Genomic DNA, 18,183 nt, shown 5'->3' with positions numbered 1-18,183 from the left:
CAGTTCATCTTGAAAATGACAGAGTTAATTACTTAATATAATATTGTTTTGCATTTACAATGTATAATATGGTGGTTTCGAAATGATTGTAATACTTTTTCATTTTCCACCAGAAATTGTTCTGGGTCAAATACAACACAGGTGGGTCATTGAACCAGGTGAGAAAAATAGGTTATGTGTGCCTTCTTTCATCACACTGCACTGCTATACGGTAAAGCTAACAATTCATGTACTATAAATTGACGAGGTGTGTGGTTGTGTGTGTGTGTGTGTGTGTGTGTGTGTTTGTATATGTGTGTGTGTGTGTGTGTGTGATTGTGTGTGTGTGTGTGTGTGTTTGAATGTGTGTGTGTGTGTGTGTGTGTGTGTATTTGTGTGGGTGTGTGTGTGTGTGTTCACTTGTGTATGCACATGTGTGTGTCTCAGAGTGTAAAGGTGTATGAGTGTGTGTGTGTGTGTGTGTGTCTTTGTATATGTGTGTGTGTGTGTGTGTGTGTGTGTTTTGTATATGTGTGTGTGTTTGTGTGTGTGTGGTTGTATGTGTGTGTGTGTGTGTGTGTGTGTGTGTGTGTGTGTGTGTGTGTGTGTGTGTGTGTGTGTGCGTGGTCAATAAATTACAACAACTAGTCAGACGTATGCTAGCACAGGGAGGTACAGTTGGTAGATTAAAACAAGTTTTCTTTAATATCACAAAAAGTCACCAAATCGAATTAGTAAAATACAATACGAATATTGAAAATATTAATCATGAGATCTTTATGTAAATACAGCACAATATAATAATTAAATATTCCACAAATCAATGTTGCTCGGAATCAGTGGTTGCTAGAATACGGCAGCATGAAAAAAACCGTTATCGGTGACAGTTTGAACATTCGAAGTACAGTTTGATCGAGAGGTAGGTGGTGTGGTCATGCTGGTTGGTAGATTGATGTATTTAAGGGTAAGATGTGAATGATTTAATGATATTATCATATTATCGAGTGTGTAAGGAAAGTTATAAATATATGATAATACATTAAATCCTATTGCGAGTAAAGTTGGAATAAGTGATGTTGCATTGATGAGTTGACTGACTGCCTGGACGCAACTGAGGTTGTGGATCTACTGATGTACCATCTATTGATGTGGATCCATGCTCGAGGGTGTGTTCTTGCTTTAGGTGGAGAAACTATGTTTGAGGTTTACAATTTAAATAAAGTTGAATATGGGATGTTGTGAAATTAACACCATTTACAACAATCCTTTAAATTATATAAGTTTAGGAACAACCGATACTGTACAATTAATTGTGTGTGTGTGTGTGTGTGTGTGTGTGTGTGTGTGTGTGTGTGTGTGTGTGTGTGTGTGTGTGTGTGTGTGTGTGTGTGTGTGTGTGTGTACACTCAACTCAACGTTGGACCGACGAGGAATAAAGTAATAACTGCACAAAGATGTGGAAACATCTTCATGTTCATTGATGATTTGTTGGCAATTAACGATGGATTTATATTTGATCAGCTTCATGATGATATACAGTCACGTGAAAAAGTAAGTACACCCCATGTAAAGTTTTGACTTTTTCAACATATTTCAACATACAGCTATTTGATCTTCATTTCAACAATATTGATGGATAAAGGTGATATAATATAACAAATATCATGAAACATTTACATTTTTTAGTCCATTGTATAATTTAAATAAACATAAATGCAAATTTTGCATGTGGAAAAAGTAAGTACACCCCTACATTTATCACTACTTCAAATACCTAAAATTAGAATCAGGTGCACCAGCTCAGGTGCAAATGATTAGAACATCGTTAGAGAGGATCTTGGAGGAACCTGTTTTACTTAAACCTCAGACATTTAGTTTGGTTTGCTCTTTGTTGTTGAAGTGTGCGGCGTCACCATGCCTAGATCAAAAGAGCTCTCTGAGGCCTTCAGAAAGAAGGTTCTAGATGCCTACGAGTCTGGGAAGGAATGTAAAAAGATCTCCAAACAATTTGAAATCAATCATTCGACTGTCCCGAAGATCATCTACAAGTGGAGAAGATTCCAAACAACTGCCAATTTGTTCAGGCAAGGCCGCCCCAGCAAGTTCAGCCCGAGAGCAGACCACAAGATGCTGAAAGAGGTCTCTAAGAACCCCAGAATGTCTTCACGGGACCTACAGGTAGCTCTTGCCACTGTTGATATCAAAGTGCACGAGTCTACCATTAGAAAGAGGCTGCACAAATTTGATCTACATGGGAGGTGTGCCAGGAGGAAACCTTTGCTGTCCAGAAAGAACATCAGGGCAAGACTAAAGTTTGCCAAAGAACACCTCAGCAAAGACCAGCACTTCTGGAACAATGTGCTCTGGACAGATGAGTCAAAGGTAGAGCTATTTCGCCACAGTACCAGAAGACCTGTTTGGCGAAAACCAAAGACAGCATTTGACCACAAGAACCTGATACCAACTGTAAAGCATGGTGGTGGAAATATGGTTTGGGGCAGCTTTGCTGCATCAGGGCCTGGGCAGCTCACCATCATAGAATCCACTATGAATTCTTCATTGTACCAGAGGGTGCTTGAGGATAATGTGAGGCCATCTGTCGGAAAGTTGAAGCCCAACTGAAGGTGGACCTTGCAACATGACAATGACCCTAAACATACCAGTAAATCCACCAAGGAATGGCTGAAAATAAAGAAATGAAGGGTTTTGGAATGGCCATGTCAAAGCCCGGATCTAAATCCCATCGAGATGTTGTGGGGGGATTTGAAACGAGCTGTGCATGCAAGAAACCCCTCAAACATCGCACAGCTGAAAGAATTCTGCATGGAGGAGTGGGCAAAAATTTCTCCCAGTCGATATCAGAGACTGGTAGACAGTTATAAGAAACGCCTACTTGAGGTTGTTTCTGCCAAAGGGGGCAATACCACCTATTAGAGCCAAGGGTGTACTTACTTTTTCCACTTGCGAAATTTGCATTTATGTTTATTTAAATTATACAATGGACTACAAAATGTAAATGTTTCATGATATTTGTTATGTTATATCACCTTTATCTATCAATATTGTTGAAATGAAGATCAAATAGCTGTATGTTGAAATATGTTGAAAAAGTCAAAACTTTACATGGGGTGTACCTACTTTTTCACGTGACTGTATATCCAAAAGAACTTGAATTTAAAAAGGAAAACCAAACTTCCACTTCAGTTTCCTTTTTAGAATTACAAATTGATATCCATAATAATAAATTTCACACCAAATTATTTGATAAACGAGATGCATTTCCATTCCACATTGTCCGAATGCCTTTCTTAGACAGCAACATTCCTAAAAAGCTATTTTATGGTACGGTTGCAAGTGAAATAATTAGTACTGTGAAAGCAACCACACACACAGCTCTGAACTTGTCAATAAATTACAACAACTAGTCAAACGTCTGTTAGCACAGGGGGCTACAGTTGGTAAATTCAAACAATTTTCTTTAATATCACAAAAAGGCACCAAATCAAATTAGTCAAATATAATACGAATATTAAAAATATTATTCATGAGATCTTTATGTAAATACAGTACAATATAATAATTAAATATTCTACAAATCAATGTTGCTAGGAATCAGTGGTTGCTAGGATACGGCAGCATGCCAAAAACCGTTATAGGTGACAGTTTGAACATTCGAAGTGTACAATACAATATTATTATATTACAGTACAACATAATACAAGTACAGAACAATATAGTATTATTCATGAGATCTTTATGTAAATACAGGTTGGTGTTGGCTTAGCGGTTTGGGTGCCGGCTTGGGATCCTAGGATCCTGGGTTCGAATCCCGGTCGATCGCTGAATTAACGCCAGGGGGGTTGACTCAGCCTGTCATCCTTCCGAGGTCGGCAAATTGAGTACCAGCTTGCTGGGATGAATGATCATGGTGTGTACCCCGATTTAGAATAGGTACACTGTATCACTGCGCATCGTGAGAGGCGACCAAGGGTTGGCGTCAGGAAGGGCATCCGGCCATAAAAACATTGCCTCAAACAGGGAACCATGATTGTCATGGGGCCCGCAAGGCTAACCCCTGCTCCAGCGGGGAAAATGGCCTTTAAAAATAATAATAATAATAATAATTAAATATACGACAAATCAATGTTGCTCGGAATCGGTGGTTGCTAGGATACGGTAGCAAGCCAAAAACCATTATAGGTGACAGTTTGAACATTCGAAGTGCTGTTTGATGGAGAAGTAGGTGGTGTGGTCATGCTGGCTGGTAGATATGGTGTATTTAAGGTAAGATGTGCATGACTTAATGATATTATCACATTATGGAGTAGTCAGGTCAAAATACAGTTTAACCCCCAAAAAATTGCTACAAAAGGTTTCTCAACTGATTCTGGTAGGGTTTAGCGTACGTTATAACATACTAAAAGTTTACCAAAGTAGGACCCCCGGAAAAGTGTTTTTTTCAAGATGGCGTCCAAGATGGCCACCGAAACCTCTTAATGATCATAACTATGTAACTATCAACTCAAATTTGATGATCTTGGTGTCTATCCCTAGGTTTTTGGGGGCAAGGAACACATTAAGACCATTAAAAATGAAAGTGGGCCATTATATGTAACACAAAAATCCAATATGGCGTCAATAATGGCCGCCAACACCTCCAAATGAACGCAAGTCCATAACTATTGACTCAAATTTAATGATCTTGATGTCTATCCCCAGGTTTTTGGGGGCAAGGAACACATTAAGACAACTTTGGATATTACTGAGCTGTTGAATCATTATGAAATTGAACTCATGACCTTCAGCTGTCACCTAATGCACAAACACCTTTGTCCATAGAATAAGTTTCAGAGCGTTCAGTTTTGAGTGTCATCCTCCTCCTCAGTATCGACCTCTTGAGTGTTGTTTGGATTGTCACAGTTTTCAGTTTGGCAAGGGCCACATGCAGCAGTGCAGCGGAGTCCATAGCGTCTGCAGCTGCATCGAGAGGATTTGCATCCCCCCAAACAGTTGCAATGGATAATTTTCAAGAGTTCGTCAGGCGCAGCATTGTTTTGGGTCATAATTGGAATTAACTGATCATTTTCCTGTTTCCATCCCCATTCAGTTGGGTTCATTTCATTTGCCATCCCCATCCATACCATAATTTGAAAGTACACACGTTGGCTATGGAATATTGTTGCAGGTGATGTTGGGGGGAGCCGTTCAGAAGTGACAAATGCTTGAGCAGTTGCCACTTTTTTGGTGAAAATGATATGGCGCAGTGATGATAGCGTATCATTAGACTTGCCACCAAAGAGATCAACCATCAGGTCTTTGCCAAGATCTGATATGTCCTCTTGAGATTTGTTTTGAAGGATGAATGCACTAGCACAGGACTTCATGACAGGATCAGATTTCACTAATTTCCGGAAGGCTGACTTTTTCCCGATGCCGAAAATCCTTGAAGTAGAATCACATCCTGAGTAGGCATGTACAAAGAGCAACTCATTGCACACATCGTCTCCTAAAGTTTCTTTCAACAGGTTAATGTTATACACTCTGTGTTCTTTTGACTGCTTGTTTGCATCAGAACGGAAGTAGATGATCTCATTGTCTGTTCTGGAGTAATGAAGGAGCAAGATCAGCAAATCTGTATCCTCACCGACCAACGTTGTGGTGCAATGACGGGATCGTTCAACAGTTGCCTTAACGATATCAACGTCTGCATCCCCTGGTGACTGAATGACATGGCATCCCCTTTTAGTTAGTGCTGTGCTGATGAGAGCAATCATGTCTGCCTTGTTTTTGTCACGAGACAAAAAGTCGTCCTTTTTGCCTGCAAACTCTGTTTCTGCAGTGAAACTAACAATAGGGTGCAGGTTTTTTCCTCATCTCTGATGTGTGTTGTCTTTTATTGAGGGACCTTCACCATAGCCATCGAACACCACTGTCGCTTGTCCGTAATGTCTCACAGTGAAGTCTGCATAAGACTCAGCTATTGCATTATATGAGTCGCCTTTGTTCCATGGTAAACGATGGAGCAAAGAGCCACCATCAAGCACGTAACAATCTGTTTTGGGAATAGAGTTCATCACAGCCTCACTTGATAAGTCCGCAGCATGGTCTCGAATTGCCTGAGCAAGCTGAGGTTTGTCTGCTTTTCGAAGAATGTTCCTGGTCTCAAAGAGGGCTGGAGGGTAGGGGTTAGTTCATACGTCAAAACCTCTTCAAGGGAAAGATCTCCTGACCTTGACACCAGAAGGAAACGCTGGAACAGAAGGGCAGGATCAATGGTACGATCAGGAGCAATCTTCACAGCAGAGATATTCCCAAGGGTTTTGGCTCTGTCTTTCCGCTTGAATTTGTAAGTAAATGCCGACTTTCCGATTATATCTTCAATGATCTTGTTTCCAACCGATTCAAAGTCATGTCCATTCACATCTGGCCCAGCCACTATCCCGTTGACAATGTTTCTCAGAGTAGGATCAGATGTGAAGGGTGAGCAGGCTGCATGCTTTATCCGAATTTTCTCGAGATCAGATGCATCTCTTTTGATGCGCGCCTCAGTTGAGTCTTTGTGTTGCGGACTTGTAGTATAGGTTAGGTTTGTGAAATCCTGCATCGCAATGTTGTACTCGGATGTTACAGGTGCAGATAAGGTCCAAAGGTTTCGCATGTCCTCGGTCATCCCACTGCCGCGAGTTAGACCACCAGTGCTCTTCAGAGACCTCATCAACGTTTGTTCGATGACAAGATCACTACTATGACAGCTCGTGGGCAATGACAGATAGTGGGCGAACTGCCTGAATTATGGCATGACCAACTGCCGCAACCTTGCGTCTTGTGTCTTTCCCAACGAACAATGCTTCCAGTGCTGTCCGCAGACTAGTCGGAATGAACGATAGGGCTGAATCAAGTTTTAAATCATCACTACTTGGATACTGATTCGTCACAGTCGAAACCTGAGATTTTATATCACTTCTGATTAACCTAGCAGCAGTTTCAATAATAGCGCGTTTTTGGGACTCTTCATCGCCTTCCTGACACGTTTGCTTGTAGTATGATCTCAGAATCTGCGACGTTTGTTCTCTCATCGTAACAATATCGTCCAAGCCTTCTCTTTCACCAAAAAAAATTGAGTCCTTAAAGCGTTCTTTAAGACGCTTTTTCAAACTGTAATTGTCATACGGTTCCGAATCAGGATTACAAAGATACCCTTTCATTATGAGGCTCAAAGATGTAACAGTTAGTTGTTCCTCACTGTTCAGTTCTAGGTAAGCACACATTTTCTGAAATGCTTCATACTTATCTTCATCTTTAGGACGACCACACTTTCTGCGCTTGGCTTCGGGGGCTTTCTGGAACTCTAAAGGCACAGACTTGAAGGACCGGAAATTTCCACTACACGAATGATGATAAAGTCCGTCTGCTGCATGTAAATCTCGTAAATAGTATTCAATCCGACCCTTTACAGTATGTCCCCAATCATCTGAACGGGATTCACAGACCTCCACAATTGTCTCCACAAATTTGTCAGTCCGTACCCAGCTAAAGTGTCCCTTGTCCAAATCAATTGTACATCCACAGAATACGCAATCCTTTTCACTGTCAAAACCTCCACTTGATTGTCTTGTGGTTCTCTTTGGTGGCACAGAACCACTACTTTTCTTTGCAACATGGCTTTTAATGTTTTTATCATTTATGTACTGTTGACGACAGCTTTTATGCACTTTAGTACTGGCTTCAACTACAAGATCGTCCTTCCGCTTTACACTGGCTTCATTTATTCCCTTCACCCCCTTCCACTGAATTGCATCCCAGTTATCACTGGAATCCTCGATCTCCTCCTTGCAGATTGGACAAAAAGCTTGACTGGCTGTGCTTGCACTCATTGTTGAATCATGTCTGAAAAAGAGAAAGATGAGAATTAGTTATTCAGTTAGATCCAATTCGACACATTCTTCAGATCAATATATGGAAAATGCCCCCTCAACCTGTTAGATAATGGCCCACTTTCATTTTTAATGGTCTTAATGTGTTCCTTGCCCCCAAAAACCTAGGGATAGACACCAAGAACATCAAATTTGAGTTGATAGTTACATAGTTATGATCATTAAGAGGTTTCGGCGGCCATCTTGGACGCCATCTTGAAAAAAACACTTTTCCGGGGGTCCTCCTTTGGTAAACTTTTAGTATGTTATAAAGTACACTAAACCCTACCAGAATCAGTTGAGAAACCTTTTGTAGCAATTTTTGGGGGGTTGAGGGGGTATTTTCCATATATCGACCTTACTAGAGTGTATAAGCAAAGTTATAAATATATGATAATACATTAAATCCTATTGCGAGTAAAGTTGGAATAAGTGATGTTGCATTGATGGGTTGACTGACTGCCTGGACGCAAATGGGGTTGTGGATCTACTGATGTACCATCAATTGATGTGGATCCATGCTCGTGGTTGTGGATCCGCCGTTTGGAGAGGTCCTGGGCTGAAAGGATGAAAACCTCGAGGAATGACAGTGCCCAGCTGATGATCTGTGCAGTCGGGAAACTAGTCAATTGCTTATGGGTTAAGGATCTTGCTTTTGGTGGAGAAACTATGTTTGAGGTTTACAATTTAAATAAAGTTGAATATGGGATGTTGTGAAATTAATATAATTTACAAGAATCCTTAAAAAAAAAATTTTTTTTTTAAGTTTAGGACCAACCAATACTGTACAATTAGGTGGTGTGCTTGGAGCTTGGAGCTAAATTTCAAGCCCATTTGACGTTTGCAAAAAAGCACCTAAAAGACTCTCGGACTGTGAGAAACAAGATTATGTGGGCTTTCATGTGTCTTTCACTGAGGAGAGGCTTCCGTCGGGCCACTTTTCCATAAAGCCCAGATCGGTGGAGTGTTGCAGTGATGGTTGTCCTTCTGGAAGTTTCTCCTATCTCCACACAGGATCTCTGGAGCTCAGCCACAGTGACCATCGGGTTCTTGGTCACCTCTCTTACCAAGGCCCTTCTCCCCCGATTGCTTAGTTTGGCCGGGAGGCCAGCTCTAGGAAGAGTCCTGGTTGTTCCAAACTTCTTCCATTTAAGAATTATGGAGGCCACTGTGCTCTTGGGAACCTTCAATGCAGCAGAATTTTTTTTTTTTTTTTTTTTCCCCAGATCTGTGTCTCGACACAATCCTGTCTCTGACCTCTGCAGGCAGTTCCTTCGACCTCATGGCTTGGTTTGTGCTCTGATATGCATTGTCAGCTGTGAGACCTTATATAGACAGGTGTGTGCCTGTCCAAATCATGTCCAATCAATTGAATTTACCACAGGTGGACTCCAATCAAGGTGTAGAAACATCTCAAAGATAATCAAGAGAAATGGGAGGCACCTGAGCTAAATTTCAAGTGTCATAGCAAAGGGTCTGAATACTTATGTCAATGTGATATTTCAGTTTTTTCTTTTTAATAAATTTGCAAAACTTTCTAAAATCCTGTTTTCTCTTTGTCATTATGGGGTATTGAGTGTAGATTGATGAGCGAAAAATGAATTTAAACGATTTCAGAATAAGGCTGCAACATAACAAAATGTGAAAAAAGTGAAGGGGTCTGAATACTTTCTGAATGCACTGTATGTATTTTCATGTATGTATGTGCATGTATGTGTGTTTGTGTCTGTATGTCATGTTTTTTTGTGGAGTTCTTCTGGCGTTTTCTGATGTGGAGTGTAATGCACCAAAAAGATCGTTAAGACCTCATGAGTTGATTCGGTAAATAAAATTCAACTACCATAATCCTCCATAATCCTTCAAAAAGGGAACCAAAAAACAACAACAACCACGGTCCCCGAAAAGGCCAACCCCCGCTTTGCGGGGAAAAATGGCCTCTAAACGGTGGGTTTTTTTTACCATAATCCTCCAAAAAAAGGAAAGCAATAACCGTTTTGGTACCCAAGTACAGGGATTAACTGGTGTTTTCCAAAGGAGAGTATGATGCACCAAACTGATCTCCACGAGTTCCCACATCGATTATATCAATGAAAGATTGGTCCAATTGACTGATGGGCCTACTAGTTTGAATGAAATGACATCAAATAATTTTGTGTATCATAGAAAGTCCATATTTACAGATTAAAACAAAAGCAATCGGGATATTGAGCCCCCTGGATCTAAACTTCCCGTATCAAGACTTGTGTCTCTCTGTGATGGCAAACCATGGGATAATCGATTGACTGTTTCTGTACCTTAGGACGAAGCAAACGGCCAAATCACAACTTGAGGAATCCTTGTGACGGCAAACCATGTCAAAATGGCGGAAGTTGCCTCAGACTTCCCGTTGGATTTCGCTGTAGTTGTCTCCATGGTTACGAGGGTGACCACTGCCAGATTGGTGAAAATCTTTTACTTCATAAATATATCTATACTGTATAATAATACGCCCGCCTGCCACATATCGCAAGATTCCTCCATGATACACCAAAATGGGCAAAAATCACACATGCACCAAACCAACAGAACCGATAAACCAACACAAGCGCCAAACCATCACATCCGCCACAACAAAACATGCGCCACACGAACACATGCGCCAAACCAAAGCATGTGCCAAACCAACGCATCTGCCAAACCAACACATCCGCCAAACCAACACATCCGACAAACCAACACATCCGCCAAACCAACACATCCGCCAAACCAACGCACGTGCCAAACCAACACCTCCTCCAAACTAACACATCCGCCAAACCAACAAATGCGCCAAACCAACACATCCACCAAACCAACACATCCGCTAAGCCAACACACCCGCCAAACCAACACATCCACGAAACCAACACACCTGCCAAACCAACACATCCGCCAATCCAACACATGCACCAAACCAACGAATGCGACAAACCAATACATGCGCCAAACCAACGCATCAGCCAAACATACGCATCCACCAAACCAACGCATGTGCCAAACCAACGCATCCTCGAACACAAGAGAACCGCCAAACCAACGCATTCTTCAAACTAACACATGTGCCAAACCAACGCATGCACCAAACGAACACATCTGCCAAACGAACACATGCGCCAAACCAACGAATGCGCCAAACGAACAAATGCGCCAAACAAACACAACTGCCAAACCAACGCATTCTCCAAACCAACACATGCGCCAAACCAACACATGTGCCAAGCCAATGCATCTTCCAAACCAACGCATCCGCCAAACCAATGCATTTGCCAACCCAACGCATGTGCCAAACCAACACATACTCCAAACCAACACAACCGCCAAACCACAACACAAGCGCCAAACCAACGCATGCACCAAACGAACACGTGCGCCATAACCAACACAAGCGCCAACCGAACAAATGTGCCAAACCAACACAACCGCCAAACCAATCCATTCTCCAAACCAACGCATGCACCAAACCAACTCATGCGCCAAACAACTCATGCGCCAAACAACACATGCGCCAAACCAACACATCCGGCAAACCAACACATCCGCCAAACCAACACATCCGCCAAACCAAGACATAAGCCAAAACAACACATCCGCCAAACCAACACAGCTGCCAAACCAACACATCCTACAAACCAACGCATACTGTAAACCAACACATGCGCCAAACAAACCCATGCGCCAAACCAACACATGCGCCAAACCAACACATGCGCCAATCCAACGCATGTGCCAAATGAACACAACCGCCAAACTAACACATGTGCAAAACCAACACATCCACCAAACCAACACATGTGACAAACCAACGGATGCGCCAAACCAGCATATACGCCAAATGAACACATCCGCCAAACGAACACATGCGCCAAACGAACAAATGCGCCAAACCAACACAACCGCCAAACCAATGCATTCTCCAAACCAATGCATGTGCCACACGAACGCATGCACCAAACCAACACATCTGCCAAATCAACACATCCTACAAACCAACACATCCTACAAACCAACACATGCGCCAAACCAACACATCCGCCAAACCAACACATCCGCCAAACCAACACATCCACCAAACCAACACATCCGCCAAACCAACACATCCGACAAACCAACACATCACACAAACCAACGCATACTCTAAACCAATGCATCCTCCAAACCAACACATGCGCAAAACCACATCCTGCAAACCAAAGCATACTCTAAACCAACGCATACTCTAAACCAACGCATTCTCCAAACAAACACATGCGCCAAACCAACCCATGCGACAAACCAATACATGCGCCAAACCAACGCATCAGCCAAACATATGCATCCACCAAACCAACGCATGTGCCAAACCAACGCATCCTCGAACACAAGAGAACCGCCAAACCAACGCATTCTTCAAACCAACACATGTGCCAACCAAACACATCCGCCAAACCACAACATGCGCAAAGCCAATGCATCCGCCAAACTAATACATCAGCCAAACCAACGCATCTGCCAAACCAATGCATGTGCCAAACCAGCACATGTGCCAAACCAACGCATACTCCAAACCAACACATGTGCCAAACCAACGCATCCGCCCAACCAACACATCCGCCAAACCAACACATGTGCCAAACAACACATGCGCCAAACCAACACATGCGCCAAACCAATGAATGCACAAAACGAACACATGTGCCAAACCAACACATGTGCTAAACCAACACATGTGCCAAATCAACACATCCGACAAACCAACGCATTCTCTAAACCAACGCATTCTCTAAACCAACGCATTCTCCAAACCAACACTTGCGCCAAACAAACCGATGCGCCAAACCAACACATGCGTCAAACCAACACATCCGCCAAACCAACTCATCCACCAAAACAACACATCCTCCAAACCAACACATGCGCCAAACCAACACATCCATCAAACCAACACATCCGCCAAACCAACTCATCTGCCAAACCAACACATCCTACAAACCAACACATGCGCCAAAACCAACACATGCGCCAAACCAACACATGCGCCAAACCAACATATCCGCCAAACCAACACATCTGCCAGACCAACACATCCTACAAACCAACACATGCACCAAACCAACACATGCGCCAAACCATCACATCCGCCAAACCAACACAAGCGCCAAACCAACGCATTCTTCAAACCAACACATTTGCCAACCAAACACATCTGCCAAACCACAACATGCGCAAAACCAATGCATCCGCCATACAAACACATCAGCCAAACCAACACATCCGCCAAACCAACACATGCGCCAAATGAATGTATGCACTAAAATAACACATGTGCCAAACCAACGCATGTGCCGAACCAACGCAACCGCCAAACCAACGCATCCGCCAAACCAACACATCCGCCAAACCAACACACCCGCCAAACAAACACATGCGCCAATCCAATGCATGCGCCAAACGAACACATCCGCCAAACTAACGCATGCACCAAGCCAACACATCCACCAAACCAACACATGTGCCAAACTAATGGATGTGCCAAACCAGCGAATCCGTCAAACCACCACATCCGCCAAACTAACACATCTGCCAAACCAACACATGTGCCAAACCAACATATGTGCCAAGCCAACACATGCTCCAAACGAACACATGCACCAAACCAACACATCCGCCAAACCAACACATCGTCCACACCAATACTTCCACAAAAACTAACACATCCGCCAAACCAACACATATGCCAAATCAACACATATGCCAAATCAACACATGCACCAAACCAACACATGCGCCAAACGAACACATGCGCCCTACCAATGCAACCGCCAAACCAACACATGCGCCAACCCAATACATGCGCCAATCCAATGCATGCGCCAAACGAACACATCCGCCAAACTAACGCATGCACCAAGCCAACACATCCACCAAACCAACACATGTGCCAAACTAATGGATGTGCCAAACCAGCGAATCCGTCAAACCAACACATCCGCCAAACTAACACATCTGCCAAACCAACACATGTGCCAAACCAACATATGTGCCAAGCCAACACATGCTCCAAACGAACACATGCACCAAACCAACACATCCGCCAAACCAACACATCGTCCACACCAATACTTCCACAAAAACTAACACATCCGCCAAACCAACACATATGCCAAATCAACACATGCACCAAACCAACACATGCGCCAAACGAACACATGCGCCCTACCAATGCAACCGCCAAACCAACACATGCTCCAACCCAATACATGCGCCAAACTAATGCATGCACCAAACCAACACATACGCCAAACCAACACATCCGCCAAACCAACACATCGTCCAAGCCAACACATCCACAAAAACTAACACATCCGCCAAACCAACACATATGCCAAAACAACGCATGCGCCAAACCAACCCATGCGCCAAACCAACCCATGCACCAAACCAACACATGCACCAAACAAACGCATGCGCCAAACAAACGCATGTGCCAAACAAACCCATGCACCAAACCAACACATGCGCCAAACAAACGCATGCGCCAAACAAACGCATTGGCCAAACGTACACATGCGCCAAACCAACACATCACCAAACTAATGCATGTGCCAAAACAACGCATGCGCCAAACAAGACATGTACCAAACCAACACATGTGCCAAACCAACACATGCCCCAAACCAACACATCCAAAAACCAACACATCCTACAAACCAACACATGCGCCAAACCAATACATGCGCTAAATGTTGTTTCATCGGTATTTAATTTTAACCTTGTGTGTGTGTTTATGTATTTATATACTAGGAAGAGTATCTGTCCCAAGTGATGGGTAAAGCTAGTGAAAGCATCGATCCCTCGTGATCGGCTAAGTTTAAGTTTTTGTATCAATTTAAATTATATATTTAATGGACTTTAAAAAGGTTAATTGTGTTGCACTCTTGGTTTCGCACAAAACAAAAACTCCACTAATACCACCCAATGTGAAATGATGGTGTAACATAGGGCTGTCAAGGTTGGATTTGTCTTAAAAGAGGGCAAAATATTCTGGTTGCGAAATCAAATTTGGCATCGACGTCATTTAAAAAGCGAATATAGGGCTTTTTAAACGCAGCACAGGAAGTGACCCCCATAAACGGGAGACAGATGAACGCATGGACAAACACCACGGTTCGCACCATAATATAGACGACTTCCCTTCCAAGGATCTTCAACACAGAAAGAAACCATTCGGCCCATCAAGCCTGTGCAATGGTTGCCAACCTATGACAGTTTTTTGTATACAAAGTCAAGTCTCGTAGAAGAGCTAAACACAAAATGGATCAGGATGCAACAAGACAAAATATACAGTAGTGAGAGGGTGGGGGGTGGGGGGCAGGACACCAACAGTGAAGTTGAAGGACAAAATAGAGGAAGAATTGGACAAACAATGGGGTGGGGAGGAACGGGGTTGACAAGATAGATACAGAAGGAAACCTCTTCCCCCTCCCCACAAGTCCTCCCTACCCCCCCCCCCCTCTTTCACCCTTTCCTTCTCCCCCTACCTTCTGCCCCTTCCCTCTTCTATTTCTCCCATCCATTTCCCACTCTCTCCTCCCACCCCCCACTCCCCTCTCCGCTCCTCTCGACATGTCCATGCTCTATCCTTTTTATTAATCGGCTTTAATTTCCTTTTGAATTTTTATTTTCATTTTCGCTCTCCAGTTGTAACTTTTATTTGATATCAGATGTACCCTACTCATTGCAGAGTGCCTGTGCCGCCAAAGCAGCTTCCTGAGCAAGGGTTATACTGGGTGGTTTGCGATTGCTTTCCCAGCAGCAGTTCGGGCAGGAATTTGTAATTTGGGCTGGGTGTCGCGACAGCTCGCTTACCCTTTGTGAAGAACATCCTGGGGGTCTTTAACTTCCACCAACTAATGTCGGAAGACGGAACACCAGTGTAATGTCCATCGGAGGCACACATTGATGATTTACCAAGTCTGTAAAACACCAGGATGATAGTTTATAGCTGCGTCGGGATTCAAACCCACGATAGACAGCCGAGAGGAGAGTGTGGGTTCCTCGGAAATCATCCTATCAGCCACAGTCGTATCTTAACGTACTGTTAATAAACATACTGTGATATTCCATGTTGTACCGGTGGTATGTGTTACTATAAGTTAAAATGTATAATAAAAGTAGAATCCGAATCCAAAAAGATCGCGACCGATATCCCTGGATGGTGTAAAATAAAATCAGATGTGCAATAATTACCTTTAAAAGAGTGGGAAAAAAAGGAATTTGGGAGCCACTTTACCTCACAGTCACGTCTCGTGAGGCCTATTATTTAATTTTTAAAATCGCTTTTTCATAATTTTGTTCCGATTTCACTCAAGATTTAGACATAATTATTTAGGCCATGACCCCCGATCATGAAATATGGATTCATCTTTCGATTATCAGCTTTTAATAAGCCTATACAATACATTATTCAATCTTGCCAGGAGCTAATTATACCGAAACGCAAAAGAAACTTACCACCTTTGAAACCTTTAAATATCAACAATAACAGTGCGTGTCGCAAATGTGTGAACTTATTTGTGGACAATAGTGTCCTCACTGTCAGACAAAACGGTCACGGATGGTCACTTGAACCTTCAATTGTCACTTCATAGCACAGCTGTTGAACAGCTGTTTTGACTGTCAGTGATTAGCCAAGGGGTACGGGATGATTTTAATGAGCTGCACGTGATGTCTTGATATTGGCTTTAAAAAGGCCAGTGCAAAATGGGCATTTCAATCAACATGCCACGATTGTCTGCAAGGCGGACTGAGCTACCGTGAGGTGGCACATCGCCTTGGCTGTTCACACCAGACAATATCGGCCCTGTTGGACAGAGACACCCTCCACAACTCTGCAGATGACAGACCTCGATCAGGGATGCCAAGAGTCACCACTGCAAGGCAGGACAGGCAGATGGTCCGAAGTCACCTGCAGGATCGATTCCGTCCAGCATCCCGCACTGCGGCAGAAACTCCGGGGCGTGCAAACCCACGGATCTCCAATGATACTGCACGAAGACGACTGCATGACTATGGTCTGACTGCCAGAAGACCATACAGAGGCCCCGTGATGATGGCTGCCCATCGCCGCAATCGACAGAGATGGTGCCAACAGCATCAGCGGTGGACCTTGGCGCAGTGGAACGAGGTCGCTTTCAGCGATGAGTCAAGGTTCTGTGTGGACAGTCCTGATGGGCGTGAGCGTGTCTGGAGAAGAACTGGTGAGCGATATGCCGATTGTTGCATGCGTCAAGCCAACAGGTGGGGTGGCCCAAGTGTGATGGTGTGGGCCGCCATATCAGGCCGGTACAGGACGCCACTGGTGGTTGTGGATGTGAATCTTAACGCCCAGCGGTATGTGGATAACATCCTGCGACCTCATCTGCTGCCATTCCTGCTAGACCACCCAGAACTGAGAACCTTTCAGCATGACAACCCTCGTCCCCATGCTGCTCGCTTTACCACTGCATTTCTCCAAGGCGAGAACATCAACACCATGCAGTGGCCTGCGCTCTCCCCTGACCTGAATCCCATAGAGCACCTGTGGGATGAGCTTGGGAGACGCGTAGTTGGCAGGGCCAGGACACGGGCAGAGCTGCTTCAGACATTGAGGACTGAGTGGGACAGAATCCAGCAGCAATCCATCCAAAGACTGGTAGACAGTATACGCCGACGATGCACTGCCTGTATCCAAAACAATGGTGGCCACACACGCTATTGAAAGGGGACTGACATTGCACTCTGTGCTGTTCTGTACTGTAGAACAAACCTCACGGTAGCTCAGTCCGCCTTGCAGCATGCCCAGGGCACGCTGCCATTGATCCCTTGACAATCGTGGCATGTTGATTGAAATGCCCATTTTGCACTGGCCTTTTTAAAGCCAATATCAAGACATCACGTGCAGCTCATTAAAATCATCCCGTACCCCTTGGCTAATCACTGACAGTCAAAACGGCTGTTCAACAGCTGTGCTATGAAGTGACCATTGAAGGTTCAAGTGACCATCCGTGACTGTTTTGTCTGACAGTGAGGACACTATTGTCCACAAATAAGTTCACACATTTACTACACGCAGTGTTATTGTTGATATTTAAAGGTTTCAAAGGTGGTAAGTTTCTTTTGCGTTTCAGTATACATTGCACCTCACCTCACACCAGCCAATCAGCATAACCATGAACAGATGAACAGACAGCCATCTTTGTTTTAAATAGATAGATATACTCGTGAGGTACCCATGCTAGGCACTGGTGGGAGGCCA

The 18,183-nt window shown here is 43.7% G+C and overlaps 1 protein-coding gene across 6 annotated transcripts in view; it reads left to right on the top strand.

Moving 5' to 3' along the window:
- The window catches only part of LOC137415455 (coagulation factor X), an 80,616-nt gene that overhangs the window by 8,399 nt on the left and 54,034 nt on the right, over nt 1–18,183 (top strand). For 2 of the 6 annotated variants that reach the window (XM_078767549.1, XM_068101034.2), the window contains exons 3-4: nt 114–141; nt 10,192–10,332. In XM_078767549.1, coding sequence (XP_078623675.1) covers nt 114–141; nt 10,192–10,332 — 169 coding nt within the window. Of the gene's footprint in view, nt 1–113; nt 159–10,191; nt 10,333–18,183 lie in introns of all 6 variants that reach the window. The other 4 variants (XM_068101037.2, XM_068101036.2, XM_068101035.2 and 1 more) reach the window with 2 other exon arrangements.

The sequence above is a fragment of the Myxine glutinosa genome, chromosome 13 (genome assembly GCF_964187855.1).
Source record: "Myxine glutinosa chromosome 13, kmMyxGlut1.1, whole genome shotgun sequence".
NCBI classification, from domain to species: Eukaryota; Metazoa; Chordata; class Myxini; order Myxiniformes; family Myxinidae; genus Myxine; species Myxine glutinosa.
Note: the sequence above shows the minus strand (reverse complement) of the source record. Positions and strands in the feature narration are given on the sequence as shown.